General features: G+C 42.6%; 1 protein-coding gene across 1 annotated transcript in view; it reads right to left on the bottom strand.

Moving 5' to 3' along the window:
• Positions 1-2,245: 2,245 nt before the first annotated feature.
• The window catches only part of LOC139174534 (urokinase plasminogen activator surface receptor-like), a 13,979-nt gene continuing 559 nt past the window's right edge, over positions 2,246-15,665 (bottom strand). The window contains exons 2-8 of the mRNA XM_070764978.1: positions 14,173-14,228; positions 11,282-11,401; positions 9,418-9,552; positions 8,378-8,518; positions 7,176-7,319; positions 3,911-4,051; positions 2,246-2,574 (exon numbers count right to left, since the gene is read on the bottom strand). Of these exons, the coding sequence (XP_070621079.1) occupies positions 2,366-2,574; positions 3,911-4,051; positions 7,176-7,319; positions 8,378-8,518; positions 9,418-9,552; positions 11,282-11,401; positions 14,173-14,218 (936 nt within the window). The 5' untranslated portion in view covers positions 14,219-14,228 and the 3' untranslated portion in view covers positions 2,246-2,365. The remainder of the gene's footprint in view (positions 2,575-3,910; positions 4,052-7,175; positions 7,320-8,377; positions 8,519-9,417; positions 9,553-11,281; positions 11,402-14,172; positions 14,229-15,665) is intronic.

Below are 15,665 nucleotides of genomic sequence, written 5' to 3'. Positions count from 1 at the left end.
GAGTTTCCACTTCTTACTCATCTTCTGCAGATCAAAGGCCCCTCCCTGAGTTGACTGCACCTCCTTCATTATTGTAATGAGCCTGCCTCTTTATGAAGCAGAACATCTGGTTGCAGTTGCTCCCCGAGCGAGGATTTCCCACGTTCAAAGAATTGCAGCAGGAGGTGTTGTGAGCAGTCCTCGGCCAACTCTGATAATGATGGATTCTGAGGAAGATGAGCCAGGCCCATCTTAGTACCCTGGGCCAGTGGTTTTGCCAGCTGGGGCAGAGAATGAGAGTGAAGGAAAAACAGACCTGGATGAACCTGAAAGATCAACAGAGGTGGCAGAGATGCCAATGACAGTAGGGTCTGACTTAGAATAGGAGGAAGAAGGAGAAGCAGAAGAAGATGAAAGAGAAGGAGAAAAAGAAGGAGGAGGAGGAGGAGGAAGAAGAAGAAGGAAGAACGAGAAGGAGAAGAAGAAGAAGGAGAAGAAGAAGAAGGAAGAAGGAGAAGGAGAAGGAGAAGAAGGAGAAGGAGAAGAAGAAGAAGGAAGAAGGAGAAGGAGGAGGAGGAGAAGGAGAAGAAGAAGAAGGAAGAAGAAGGAGAAGAAGGAGAAGAAGAAGAAGGAAGAAGGAGGAGGAGAAGGAGAAGAAGAAGAAGGAAGAAGGAGGAGGAGGAGGAGGAGGAGGAGAAGAAGAAGAAGAAGAAGAAGAAGAAGAAGAAGAAGAAGAAGAAGAAGAAGAAGTAGACCATGAGGTTTTGTTAGATACCCACTTTAGAAGACTAATAAAAAGACAAGAATACTTGTATGGGAAAAGGAAGTAGTCTGTAATTTGTTAACTCTAGGGAATTGTTGACTACTCCCCATAAGTGTGGCTGATGGGCTGATGGGAAACTCAGGGTGGAGTTTCAACGTTTTGTAATGGAGTCAGTTGATGTTTGGAGGTTCCAGCCATGTTACGCTAGCCAACTGTTATTCCTCTGCTAAAATCCTTGGAGTAGAATTGCCCTGTCTGCAAAGAGCCTGGAAAGCTGTAAAAGTAAGTCATTGAAACTGGAGACTCTTTATCTCACAAAGGAATGTGCAAATTAGCTTTGATCTTCGGCAGCAGCCTAACCATGGAAATGTTATCTTTAAACTCCTCTCACTGAGAAGCTGCCAAGATGAACTCACATGCATGACTTGGGCTTGTATTAATGATGCTTTCTATATAAAAAGATTTGATTTGAAATATCAGCTTGTGGATTCCTCCTTTGTTTTCAACCTGCGGAGGCCCTGGTCAGGCAAATGACCAGCTGTCTGCAAGGACTATAAATCCATTCCCTACCATTCAATCAGAACTGAAGAAGCTTCTGGGATGAGGAGCAAAACATCTTCAAAAGAAAAAAAAACCAAGAAAGTCCAGTTGCCTCCTGAAAAAAATAAAATAAAAGCACTTTTGGGGTGCCCAGAAATCTGTATATCTGTATCTCACCTAAAGCTCAGGTCAATGTACCGAGGTGGCGCAGTGGGTAGAGTGCAGTACTGCAGGACACTAAAGCTGACTGCTAGATCTGCAGGTCAGCGGTTCAAATCTCATCACCGGCTGAAGGTTGACTCAGCCTTCCAGCCTTCCAAGGTGGGTAAAATGAGGACCCGGATTGTGGGGGAAATATGCTGTTAAAAAGTGCTACTGCTAACATGTTGTAAGCCGCCCTGAGTCTAAGGAGAAGGGCGGCATTAAAAAAAAATTGAATAAATAAATAAATTCAAAGGAGACCTCACCTGCTCATAGAAACATAGAAACATAGAAGTCTGACGGCAGAAAAAGACCTCATGGTCCATCTAGTCTGCCCTTATACTATTTTCTGTATTTTATCTTAGGATGGATATATGTTTATCCCAGGCATGTTTAAATTCAGTGACTGTGGATTTATCTACCACGTCTGCTGGAAGTTTGTTCCAAGGATCTACTACTCTTTCAGTAAAATAATATTTTCTCATGTTGCTTTTGATCTTTCCCCCAACTAACTTCAGATTGTGTCCCCTTGTTCTTGTGTTCACTTTCCTATTAAAAACACTTCCCCCCCCCCCCGGACCTTATTTAACCCTTTAATATATTTAAATGTTTCGATCATGTCCCCCCTTTTCCTTCTGTCCTCCAGACTATACAGATTGAGTTCATGAAGTCTTTCCTGATACGTTTTATGCTTAAGACCTTCCACCATTCTTGTAGCCCGTCTTTTGCTCAAGGTGCAAAATAAGAGAAAGAAAAGCAACATTTTTAGAAAAAGCAACAAAATTTATGCATGGGAACAGCAGAGGCAAAAAAACACACCCCCAAATCCTACCACCAAAATGTCCCAAATTTATTTCTGTGCCACCGACGAAACAGGGATGGCTATTGATAGATCTTCAACACCAACCATAAACTTAGGATTGTCACCAGTTCAGGGTTGGTGGGACTGTGGGCTTTGTTGCAAAAATTGCTTTTACAACATTCGGCGTGAGAATTGCCTCTCTCCAGTCTGAGATGTATTTCCGTGTCTCTCCTGCACATGGATTCCGTGGCACAGCCCTTCTGGATGGTCACGGCTGTGGTTTTATTTTCTGGAAAACAATCACAAAAGTGTTTTTTACTTTTTTAAACGTAATTTTCTGATCGAACCAGGGGTGTCAAACTCAACGCCCACAAATTGGAACTGACATGTGGAGTGCTTAAATCCATCCCATGGGACTGGCCTAGAAATATCAAAGGACCAGTCCATAATGCCTCTGCTGGCCAAAATGGGCTGCATGTGGTGCCCACTCATCCTTGTGGCCCATTTTCAGCCTCCTGAGTCTCCTACAGCACTCGACCAGCTGAAAACAGGCTGTGCAAAAGGATAAACGGATAGATTGATGGGTGGGTGGGTGGGTGGGTGGGTGGGTGGAGGGAAGGAGGGATGGAGGGATACAGTGGAGGAATGGAGAGATAGATGGGGATGGAGTGATATGATGGATGGAGGGAGGGAGGGAGGGAGGAAGGGAGGGAGGGAGGGAGGGATAGATGAATGGAGTGATACGATGGAGGAATGGAGAGATAGATGGGGGGATGGAGTGATATGATGGATAGAGGGATGGATGGATATACAAATATATAGATGGATGGAGTGATATGATGGATGGATGAATGGATGAATGGATATATGAATGTATATGAATGATTTATTGGATATAAATCCAATAAATCTAATCTAATATGGATTTATAGATATATGAAGTGGAATGATGGATGGATAGAGGGATAAATGGATAGATGGCTGGGTGGTGTGATATGATGGATAGAGTGATGTGATGCATGGATGGATATATGAATGTATAGATGGATGGAGTGATATGATGGAGAGATAGAAGGATAGATGGAGGACGGATGGGGTGATATGATGGATGGATGGATGGATGGATGGATATTTGGATTTATAGATGGATGGGGTGGAATGATGGATAGAGGGATAGATGGAGGGATGGGGTGATATGATGGAGAGATAGATGGATGGGGTGATATGATGGAGGGATGTGATAAAGGGATGGATGGATTGATTGAGGAATGGATGTGTGGATGAATGGCTGAAGGAACATATGGAAATATAGATGGATAGGTGGATGATGAATAGATGGAAGGATAGATGGAAGGATGGAGTGGATAGGAGTGGCTGGCTGCTTGCTGGGGTAGACCAAGACCAGACCAAGCATTCATATTTTAATCATGCAATCATGGAGCTCCTGCAACAGTCATAAGTGTGAGGACTGGTCATAAATCACCTTTTCAGTGCTGCTGTAATGTAAAACAATCACTAAACAAATGGTCCTAAGTTGAGAGCGACCTGTATGGAGGAGATGTGTTTTTTCCCCCCTCTCTTTTTCTGTGTTTTGTATCAGTTCAGTCGGCCAGCCTTCTCTTTACCTCCTCTTACGATACGGAAACATCGGTTCATGGCTCCAGTGCACTTCAAAATCTGCCCTTCCTGGGGGGTGCGCTCTTCACGGCCCGAACTATAGCGATAACTATAGCACTGCAGCCCATTGGGCTGTCCAGGAAGGATCTCTGCAGGTAGGGGGGGAAATAATAAAGGAGTTTTCTACCAATGACAAGTGGAAAGTGGAATCATACTGCAACCAATTTTGGTCACCATGCTATGAAAAAGCTTTGTTTGTTTATTTATTTATTTTGTCCAATACATAATACACATTGAAGAGAATAGATATGTAATAATATGAATAAAGAAAAGAACAGAAGAAAAGATATAAAAGTATAGGTGAACATATTTGAAAGGAAGAAAAGATAAATGAGATAAGGAGAGACAACTGGACAGGGGACGGAAGGCACACTGGTGCACTTATGCACGCCCCTTACTGACCTCTAAGGAACCTGGAGAGGTCAATCGTGGAGAGTCTAAGGGAAAAATGTTGGGGTGAGGGATTGACGCTACTGAGTCAGGTAATGAGTTCTCATCCAAGATGGGGGAGACTTTAGGAAAAGTGCAGAAAAGAGAAAATAAATGATCAAAGGCTTAGAGATTAAACCATAGGAGAGGTTGTCATCTTTTTCGAGCCGGGGGTAGCGCAGTGGTTAGAGTGCAGCACTGCAGGCTACTTCAGCTAACTGCTCGCTGTAGTTCAGCAGTTCAAATCTCACCACCGGCTCAAGGTTGACTCAGCCTTCCATCCTTCCGAGGTGGGTCAAATGAGGACCCGGATTGTTGGGGGCAAGAGGTTGATTCTGTAAACCACTTAGAGAGGGCTGTAGAAGCACTATGAAGCAGTATATGTCTAAATGCTACTACCTGTAGTTTTTAATCAATTGAATTTATCTCTGTATTCAGTGTTTTATATTGTATGCTGTGAGCTGCCCCGAATCTTTGGAGAGGGGTGGCATACACATCTAAATAATAATAATAATAATAATAATAATAATAATAATAATGATAATAATAATAATAATAATAATAATAATAATAATAATAATAATAATAATAATAATAGAAGAGAACCATCGGCATTGACAAAATCTCCATCTGTCAATTGCAAAAGGCCGCTTTACTGGGATTGGCACACATAATTCGCCGCTACATCACACAGTCCTAGGTGCTTGGGAAGCGCCCGACTGATTAATAATAATAATAATAATAATAATAATAATAGTGACATTGTGATCGTGGAGAAAAAGAAAGTATGGATCATCGACATCGCAATCCCAGGAGACAGCAGAATTGAGGAGAAGCAGCTAGAGAAATTAGTGAAATACGAAGATCTAAAAATCGAGCTGCAACGACTCTGGCATAAGCCCGTGAAAGTGGTCCCGGTGGTCCTTGGCACGCTGGGCGCAGTGCCAAAGGATCTCAGCGGACATTTGAAAACCATCGGAATTGACAAAATCTCCATCTGTCAATTGCAAAAGGCCGCTTTACTGGGATCAGCAAACATAATTCACCGCTACATCACGCAGTCCTAGGTGCTTGGGAAGCGCCCGACTGCTGATGAAATACGAAATCCAGCATAGTGACCTCGTTTGCTGTGTTGTACTGACATAATAATAATAATATTGCTATAACAAGAAAGTTACCTTGTTCTGAGAAATGGCTGCAGAGGCTTTTAAGGCCAGAGTGGGCTGTAAAAAAACTATGAAGCGGTATATAAGTCTAAATGCTATTGCACCCACAACTTTTTAATTTTATTTTGTTTGGTTTGTCAACCATGTTACTGGAGAGCAGCTATAGGTATAAACATAACCAAGAATGGTGGAAGGTCTTAAGCATAAAACGTATCAGGAAAGACTTAATGAACTCAATCTGTATAGTCTGGAGGACAGAAGGAAAAGGGGGGACATGATCGAAACATTTAAATATATTAAAGGGTTAAATAAGGTCCAGGAGGGAAGTGTTTTTAATAGGAAAGTGAACACAAGAACAAGGGGTCACAATCTGAAGTTAGTTGGGGGAAAGATCAAAAGCAACGTGAGAAAATATTATTTTACTGAAAGAGTAGTAGATCCTTGGAACAAACTTCCAGCAGACGTGGTAGATAAATCCACAGTAACTGAATTTAAACATGCCTGGGATAAACATATATCCATCCTAAGATAAAATACAGAAAATAGTATAAGGGCAGACTAGATGGACCATGAGGTCTTTTTCTGCCGTCAGATTTCTATGTTTCTATGTTTCAAAGTAGGTACTGATAAATGAGGACAATAGGACAATAAGACAGGGACTGTAGGTACGATGGTGCACTTATGCACGCTCATTACAGACCTCTTAGGAATGGGGTGAGGTCAATAGTAGACAAGTTTTGGGGGTTTGGGGAAGAAACCATAGTGTCAGGTAGTGCGTTCCAGGCACTGATCTCTCTATTGCCGAAGTCGTATTTTCTGCAGTCGAGTTCGAAGCGGTTTACATTAAGTTTGTATTTATTATGTGCTCGTGTATTGTTACGGTTGAAGCTGAAGTAGTCATTGACAGGTAGGACATTGTGGCAATATTCCCAGCATGGAATTCTGGGAGTTGAAGTCCACAGTTGAGAAACACTGGATTAAGTTATGAATGCAATATACAGTATTTCCATACTTCTTTACTGCCATCTCGTGGTGGACTGGATGTGAGGGGGTAGCTATTTATATTTACAATTATATTCATGCGTTTACTTCTATTTTGCTCCAGTTCAAAAATATTCCGGGCACTTGACAATATAGAAACATAGAAGACTGACGGCAGAAAAAGACCTCATGGTCCATCTAGTCTGCCCTTATACTATTTCCTGTATTTTATCTTACAATGGATATATGTTTATCCCAGGCATGTTTAAATTCAGTGACTGTGGATTTATCAACCACGTCTGCTGGAAGTTTGTTCCAAGGATCTACTATTCTTTCAGTAAAATAATATTTTCTCATGTTGCCTTTGATCTTTCCCCCAACTAACTTCAGATTGTGGCCCCCTGTTCTTTCACTTTCCTATTAAAAACACTTCCCTCCTGAACCTTATTTAACCCTTTGACATATTTAAATGTTTCGATCCTGTGCCCCCTTTTCCTTCTGTCCTCCAGACTCTACAGATTGAGTTCATGAAGTCTTTCCTGATAGGTTTTATGCTTAAGACCTTCCACCATTCTTGTAGCCCGTCTATGACAGAATAAGATGACAAAAAGATGGACAATGACTTTGTTGGACTTACCTGGAAAACTTCTATTATTGCAATTGGATTGGCCACAGACTTTTTGGTCAAGGAAAGCGAAGTCTCTTCCAGTTTGGTAGAGCACCTGCAGGTCTTCGAAGGAGCTATTTCCACATCCCTTGATTATGGGTTCTAGCTCTTCTCCTGAGAAGGACAACCATCCAATGATTCTTATGCATCAGGATCACAGTTTATCATAGACAGAGGTGGGCTGCTAAGGTGGAACAGTGACGTGGGCTCCCCTCTGTGGCTCTGAGTGCTAGCGGAGTCCAGTGCAATTATGCCACTGCACCTGGGCAGGTAGCGAAATTGTGTGCGGAGACACAGGTGCGCCCCATGGAAACAGAACTCAGGAGTCCATTTTCGCCACAGGCACCCCCGACCCGAGTGACATCCAGATGGCCAGGCCAACCCTGGGCATACCCTCAAGCCTCCCCCCAACTTTAAACACAACCCTGATTCGGCCCTCAATTAAATTGAATTGAACCCCTGATTTAGGTCCCACAGAGTTGGCCTTCTCCGGGTCCCGTCGACTAAACAATGTCATCTGTCGGGACCCAGGGGAAGAGCCTTCTCCGTGGCAGCCCCAGCCCTCTGGAATCAACTCCCCCGGGAGATTAGAACTGCCCACACCCTCCTCGCCTTTCGTAAATTGCTGAAAACCCACCTTTGTCGCCAGGCATGGGATAATTGGTACATCCCCTTGCTAATAAGGTTTGTGTATGGTATGATTGGGTTGTGTGGTTATTTTAATAAGGGTTTTTAGATAGTATTTTTAAGTATTGGATTTGTTTATATTGTTCACTATTGTTGCATACAAATCTAAATAATAATAATAACAACAATAATAATAATAATAATAATAATAATAATAATAATAATAATAATAATAATAATAACTTAACTCATGTTCAGACTGCTTCAGCCAGCCAACTAACAACCACCTAAAACACCACCCCACTCATTGTAAAGGTGATTTACATTTTATAATGCTCTGGCCCAATCAGGTTGCAGTTTACTCCCCATGAATCAGCATTCGTTACTGTTTACAATCTTCTTTTACCTTATAGGGCAAAGTAATGGAATATCATCTAGGATTGAGCTAATCTTTGACAGAAATAAACACACACACACACACACATGTGTCCACCAACTGGAACAGACAAGGCGGCCTGTTTTCTCCCACCAACACCCACTTGTACCTGGAAGGAAACGCTGGGAAATTTGCACGCACCGATCTGCACTCCCGGAGCATTGCCGCGAAGGAGCCATTAGGCCGCATTCGGAAGGGCTCCCAATGCAACTCTGACACTCCAGCCCATTTTGCAATCCATTTTGGTTGTCTGTTAGGAATAACAGGCAAGGAGAGAACTCACTCGATTCATTCTTTCGATTCCACAACCGGGGGCAATCCAAAATATCGGCAAAGGTACTAGAACAGTGACGGCGAACCTATGGCAAGGGTGCCACAGGTGGCACGCAGAGCCATATCTGCTGGCACGCAAGCCGTTGTCCTAACTCAGCTCCAATGTGCATGTGTGTGCCGGCCAGCTAAATTTTGGCTCACACAGAGGCTCAGTGGGGGGGGGGGGGTGTTTTTGACTTCCAGAGATCCTCCAGTGGGATGGGTGAGGGCGTTTTTACCCTCCCCTAGACCCAGGGAAGCCTTTGGAGCGTGGGGAGGACGAAACACAAACCTACTGGGTCCACCAGACGTTGGGAAACAGGCCATTTCTGGCCTCCAGAGGGCCTCCGGGGGGTGGGGAAGCTGTTTTTGCCCTCCCCAGGCATTGAATTATGGGTGTGGGCACTCGTGCATGCCCAAGGAAAAAAAGGTTTGCCATCATTGCCCGAAAACTCATAGGTAAGAAAGTGAGGATAAATAAAGGGAAATATTTCTTCACCCAGAGGGTCATTGGTTTATAGAATTCACTTCCAGAAGAGGTTGTGACAGCTGTCATCCTGGATAGCTTCAAGGCAGGATTAGACAGATTCATGGATGCCAAGTGTATCAGTGGTTATTGAAACCGATGGCCAAGTGCTGCCGCTATGTTGGTTGAGGCAGGCAGGGTTCCCTTGAGTACCATTTGTTGGGGGTCAAGGGAAAGGGAGGGTTTTGCCTTCTCTTTCTGCTCAAGATCCCCATGGACAATTGGTGGGATGCTGTGTGACACAGAATGCTGGACTCGATGGGCTTTGGCCCCATTCAGCAGGGCTCTGTGGCTCCCCACTTTTTACGTACCAGTCAAATGGATGGGTTGGCAAAGATTTGAAGAGCAACACCACATTGTTCGGAACAAGGAGCCCGTCACGCCCATGGGATACCTCCGGCAATCATTTGAGGATCCGCAGCCCTGATTTGCTGTATCCGCAATCACTACAAAAAACAGAATAAATTATGAGGTTAATTAATCTATTTTCGGAGTATAAGACGCACCTATCTCCTCCTAAAAGAGGGTGAAAATGTTGGTGCATCTTATACACTGAATACAGCCATATTTGGCCTCCTGAACCCTGAACCTGAATGCCAATTTTGTGAAAAACACCCACCGTTTTTTGCAAAAACTAGGGCTTTTTTCACTTCCCTAGTTCCAAGGAGCTCCCAAACTCTCTGCCCACCCCATTTTTGCAAAAAACAGGTGATAAATAGGTCCGTTTTTGTGGGCAACAGGATGCACACCGAGGCTTGCAAAGTGCTCCTGGGACCAGGGAGGATAAAACCTTTTTTTTCCCCTTACTTGCCTCTTTGAAATCTTATACACTGGTGCGTCTTATAATCCCAAAACATATGGCACCATCGGGTGGAAGTTTTTTCTGAAGAGTTTATTCAGAGTTGCACAATCATCTTGAACAGTTGGTTGCGATCAATGACCTGACTTAGTGGGTTGTGTAAGTAGGCCTCGATTTATGATGAGAGCGAAAAACAGCACAATGGGCAAACCGGAAGTCGACTACTGTAACGCTCTTTACATGGGGCTACCTTTGAAAAGTGTTCGGAAACTTCAGGTCGTGCAGAATGCAGCTGCGAGAGCAGTCATGGGCTTCCCCAAAAATGCCCATGTTACACCAACACTCCGCAGTCTGCATTGGTTGCCGATCAGTTTCTGGTCACAATTCAAAGTGTTGGTTATGACCTATAAAGCCCTTCATGGCACCGGACCAGACTATCTCAGGGACTGCCTTCTGCTGCACGAATCCCAGCAAACAGCTAGGTCCCACAGAGTGGGTCTTCTCCGGGTCCCGTCAACCAAACAATGTCGCTTGGCGGGGCCTAGGGGAAGAGCCTTCTCTGTGGCGGCCCTGGCCCTCTGGAACCAACTCCCCCCAGATATTAGAATTGCCCCCACCCTCCTTGCCTTTCGTAAGCTGCTTAAAACCCACCTCTGCCGCCAGGCATGGGGGAACTGAGATACCCTTTCCCCCTAGGCCTTTACAATTTTATGCATGGTATGTCTGTATGTATGTTTGGTTTTTATAATAATGGGTTTTTAACTGTTTTTAGTAGTATTGGATTATTGTTATATGCTGTTTTGTTACTGTTGTTAGCCGCCCCGAGTCTGCGGAGAGGGGCGGCATACAAATCCAATAAATGAATGAATGAATGAATGAATGAATGAATGAATGAATGAATAAAATTTTCCGAACTTCGGGTTTGCCCTTTGGGCTGTTTTTCGCACTCCGGGGCTTCATGGAAGCTTCCCTGAAGTCTCTGGAGTGCGAAAAACAGCACAACAGGCAAACCAGGAATCCATTTTTCCGAACTTCTGGTTTCCCGTTGGGCAGGTTTTTCTACTCCGAGGCTTCAGGAAAATCTCGAAGGCCAAAAATCAGCTAGGCGCTGCGGTGAGATTTGTGCGCAGCAACCAAAATTTTGCGCAAACCTCCCAGCAATGAAATTTTGGGGGAAACCATCGGTTTCTTTGCTGCCACTCATGCGCGGAAGCAAAAAAATTGGTGATTTTACCAGAATCACGCAGGTTGTGTGCGCCCGGTGGTCGGTAATGGAACTGCATGTGCAGCTTCATTTCCGCTAGTGGAGAGGTGTCCTCCCCCCATATAGAGTGGGCCCCACCCTTGGACCCCACCCTTTGAAGAACAAGACTTACATCCATGGTACTTCTTGATTACGGTGAAACAGGCATCTTGGTTGGGCCTGCAAATTTCCACTGGAGCCTTGGAGCAGTTCCCTTCGTTAATTAAGCACTTATGGCACTCCAAGCTATTAGCTGAAGAAAAAGAATCAACATTCCACCCAACAATGTAATTTCACAATCTTTCCAAAGTGATGTTTCCCAGATACTGCGGGACAGGACTTGCAAGAATTCCAAGCTCGGTTCTTCATTATCTGCTCTGCTGTAACATGGTCTTTCTAAACTTAGTACTTTAGGAATGACCGCTCCTCATATTTTCCTACTGCACCAAGTTGAAAGAATGCAACAGATCCTCTTAAAAGTGGTGATAAAAGTTGTAGGGTGTGTTGCTAAATTGTGCATTTAGCCTCTCAGGTTCATTAGTTAAGAGATGGGTGGCAAAGCCATTTTATAAATATATAAATATTCCAGATATATCTACGAAACCTTTTAGGACAGTGTTTCTCAACCTTGGCAAGTTGAAGAGGTGTGGACTTCAACTCCCAGAATTCTCCAGTCAACACAAAGAATTCTGGGAGTTGAAGTCCATATTTATTATTTATTTATTTATTTATTTATTTATTAGATTTGTATGCTGCCCCTCTCCGAAGACTCGGGGCGGCTAACAACAATATAAAAAGACAATGTAAACAAATCTAATATTAAAAATAATCTTAAAAACCCCAATTTAAAGAACCACTCATACATACAAACATACCATGTATAAATTCTACAAGCCTAGGGGGAAGGGAAATTTCAATTCCCCCGTGCCTGACGACAGAGGTGGGTTTTAAGGAGCTTGTGAAAGGCAAGGAGTGCGGCGGCAACTCTGATATCTGGGCCCTCTGGAATCAACTCCCCCCCCCCCCGAAGATTAGAACAGCACCCACCCTTCTTGCCTTTCGCAAGTTACTCAAGATCCACCTATATCGCCAGGCATGGGGGAACTAAGATATTTCCCGCAGGCTTTCTTATCTTTTATGTATGATATGTATGTGTTGTATGGGGTTTTTTTAACAGTTGGGGTTTTTATATAATTCTTATTATTAGATTTGTTCCATTGTTTATACTGTTTTTTATTGTTGTTGTGAGCCGCCCCGAGTCTTCGGAGAGTGGTGGCATACAAATCTAAGTAAGTAAGTAAATAGGTAAGTAAATAGGTAAGTAAATAAGTAAGTAAATAAGTAAGTAAGTAAATAAATAAGTAAGTAAGTTAGTAAGTAAGTAAGTAAATAAGTAAGTAAATAAGTTAGTAAGTAAGTAAGCAAATAAGTAAGTAAATAAGTAAGTAAATAAGTAAGTTAGTAAGTAAGTAAGTGAGTGAGTGAGTAAATAGATAAATAAATAACTAAAGAAAGAAAGAAAGAAAGAAAGAAAGAAAGAAAGAAAGAAAGAAAGAAAGAAAGAAAGAAAGAAAGAAAGGGATTGGAAACCAAGACATACGAAGAGAAGTTGCTGGAACTGGGCATGGATAGTTTAGCAAAAAGGAGGGTCCAGGGGGGACATGACAGCAGTATACAGATATTGGAGGGGTTGCCACAGAGAGGAGGGGGTCACACTATTTTCCAGGGCACCAGAGGGCCAGACCAGGAGTAACGGATGGAAACTGACCAAGGAGAGATTCAACCTGGAAATAAGGAAGAACTTCCTAAGGGTCAGAGCGATTCAACCAGTGGAACAGCCTGCCACAGGGGTTGTGAACGCCCCATCCCTTGACACATTCAAAAGAAAATTGGACTGCCATCTGGTTGGGGTGGTGCAGGGGGTTGATGGCCTGCAAGGTCCCTTCCAACTCTAATAATACATAAAATAAATAAAATAAAATAAATAAATCTGTGGAGATTCTCAATGATGTTTGTTCCAAAGGTGCTTTTTCAAAAGACTTTGTTTTTCTTTGAAGATGTTTTGCCTTTCATCTAAGAACCTTAGAAACATAGAGAAACATAGAAGATTGACGACAGAAAAAGACCTCCTGGTCCATCTAGTCTGCCCTTATACTATTTTCTGTATTTTATCTTAGGATGGGTATATGTTTATCCCAGGCATGTTGAAATTCAGTGACTGTGGATTTACCAACCACATCTGCTGGAAGTTTGTTCCAAGGATCTACTACTCTTTCAGTCAAATAATATTTTCTCATGCTGCTTTTGATCTTTCCCCCAACTAACTTCAGATTGTGTCCCCTTGTTCTTGGGTTCACTTTCCTATTAAAAACACTTCCCTCCTGGACCTTATTTAACCCTTTAACATATTTAAATGTTTCGATCATGTTCCCCCTTTTCCTTCTGTCCTCCAGACTATACAGATTGAGTTCATGAAGTCTTTCCTGATACGTTTTATGCTTGAGACCTTCCACCATTCTTGTAGCCCGTCTTTGGACCCGTTCAATTTTGCCAATATCTTTTTGTAGGTGAGGTCTCCAGAACTGAACACAGTATTCCAAATGTGGCCTCACCAGCACTCCATATAGCGGGATCATAAGCTCCCTCTTCCTGCTTGTTATACCTCTAGCTATGCAGCCAAGCATCCTACTTGCTTTCCCTACTGCCCGACCACACTGCTCACCCATTTTGAGACTGTCAGAAATCACTACCCCTAAATCCTTTTCTTCTGAAGTTTTTGCTAACCTTCTTCAGTTTTGTCGGAAGTAAGAACTGAGGAAGCTTCTTAGATGAGAAGCGAGATCTCTTCAAGGAAAAAACAAAGCCCAGTTGCCTTTGGAAGGAGGCACTTGGAAATTTCTTCCACAACATGACGTCCCCAGAATGAAATCTCAACATTATGACTTCATCTTCACCTTAGTTTTATAAACCATCCAGACAACTTTGGTTTAAAATAAAGAACAGGAAGCAATAATTTGCACTTACCCATTCCAAGACAAAAAATGAAGATTATAATGGACCCTTTATCCATCACAGCCACTCTATCAGAGAAGAGGGAAATGTAGCGAATTATAAAGTGCTTCCGATGCAAGGAATTTGTCCATAATCAGTTTCGGGGATGAGTTATTTACTGGATGGGGCCACATTCTGTCCCAGGACCTCAACAGCAAAATCTATAGCAAGAGTCTCCAAACTTGAAGACTGCAACAGAATTCCTCATGCTGGCTGGGGAATTCTGGGGTTTAAAGTCCGCATATCTTAACGTTGCCGAGTTTGGAGACCCCTTGATCTATAGCCAATTGTCCATGAATAGCAAGTAGGGAGAAATGAAGAGTTTAAAAAGCACTAAGAGTTATAAACCTTATCTTACGTAGCTTCTTCTCCAGAAACACTGATCTCCTAACCAAAGCTTACAAAACATTCATAGAAACATAGAAACATGACGCCAGAAAAAGACCTCATGGTCCATCTAGTCTGCCCTTATACTATTTTCTGTATTTTATCTTAGGATGGATATATGTTTATCCCAGGCATGTTTAAATTCAGTTACTGTGGATTTATCTACCACGTCTGCTGGAAGTTTGTTCCAAGGATCTACTACTCTTTCAGTAAAATAATATTTTCTCACGTTGCTTTTGATCTTTCCCCCAACTAACTTCAGATTGTGTCCCCTTGTTCTTGTGTTCACTTTCCTATTAAAAACACTTCCCTCCTGGACCTTATTTAACCCTTTCATATATTTAAATGTTTCGATCATTCGTCAGAGGTCAGACCAATACTCGAATACAGCTCCCCTGCATGGAATCCACATTGCATAACTGACATTGACACAATTGAGAAAGTCAAGAAATACTTCACAAGAAGAATCCTTCCCTCTTCCTCTCGAAACAAACCACCGTAATCCTCCCGACTTCAAATACTACAGCTAGACAATCTACAACTCCGTCGCCTCCGAACTGATTTAACTGTTGTTCATAAAATCATACACCATAACGTCCTTCCTGTTAGTGACTACTTCACCTTCAACAACAACAACACAAGAGCACGTAATAGATGCAAACTAAATGTAAATCGCTCCAAAACTGACTGCAGAAAATGTGACTTCAGCAACAGTGATCAATGCCTGGAACTCACTACCTGACTCTGTTGTTTCTTCCCCTAACCCCAAAATCTTCAACCTTAAATTATCTACTGTTGACCTCTCCCCTTTTCTAAGAGGTCTGTAAGGGGCGTGCATAAGTGCATTATTTTGCCTACCATCCCTGTCCTTCTGTCCTATTATCCTTTTTATCACCTTTTTATAATTAATTATTAATTTATTTATTAATTAATTTTTTTTTATTAATTTATTAGATTTGTATGCCGCCCCTCTCCGAAGACTCGGGGCGGCTCATAACAAACGATAAAAAAACAATATTATACAGGCACAAATCTAATATTAAGAAAAAACTAAAATCCCTACCATAATTAAAAACCAA

This window comes from Erythrolamprus reginae, chromosome 11, assembly GCF_031021105.1.
Source record: "Erythrolamprus reginae isolate rEryReg1 chromosome 11, rEryReg1.hap1, whole genome shotgun sequence".
NCBI classification, from domain to species: Eukaryota; Metazoa; Chordata; class Lepidosauria; order Squamata; family Dipsadidae; genus Erythrolamprus; species Erythrolamprus reginae.
Note: the sequence above shows the minus strand (reverse complement) of the source record. Positions and strands in the feature narration are given on the sequence as shown.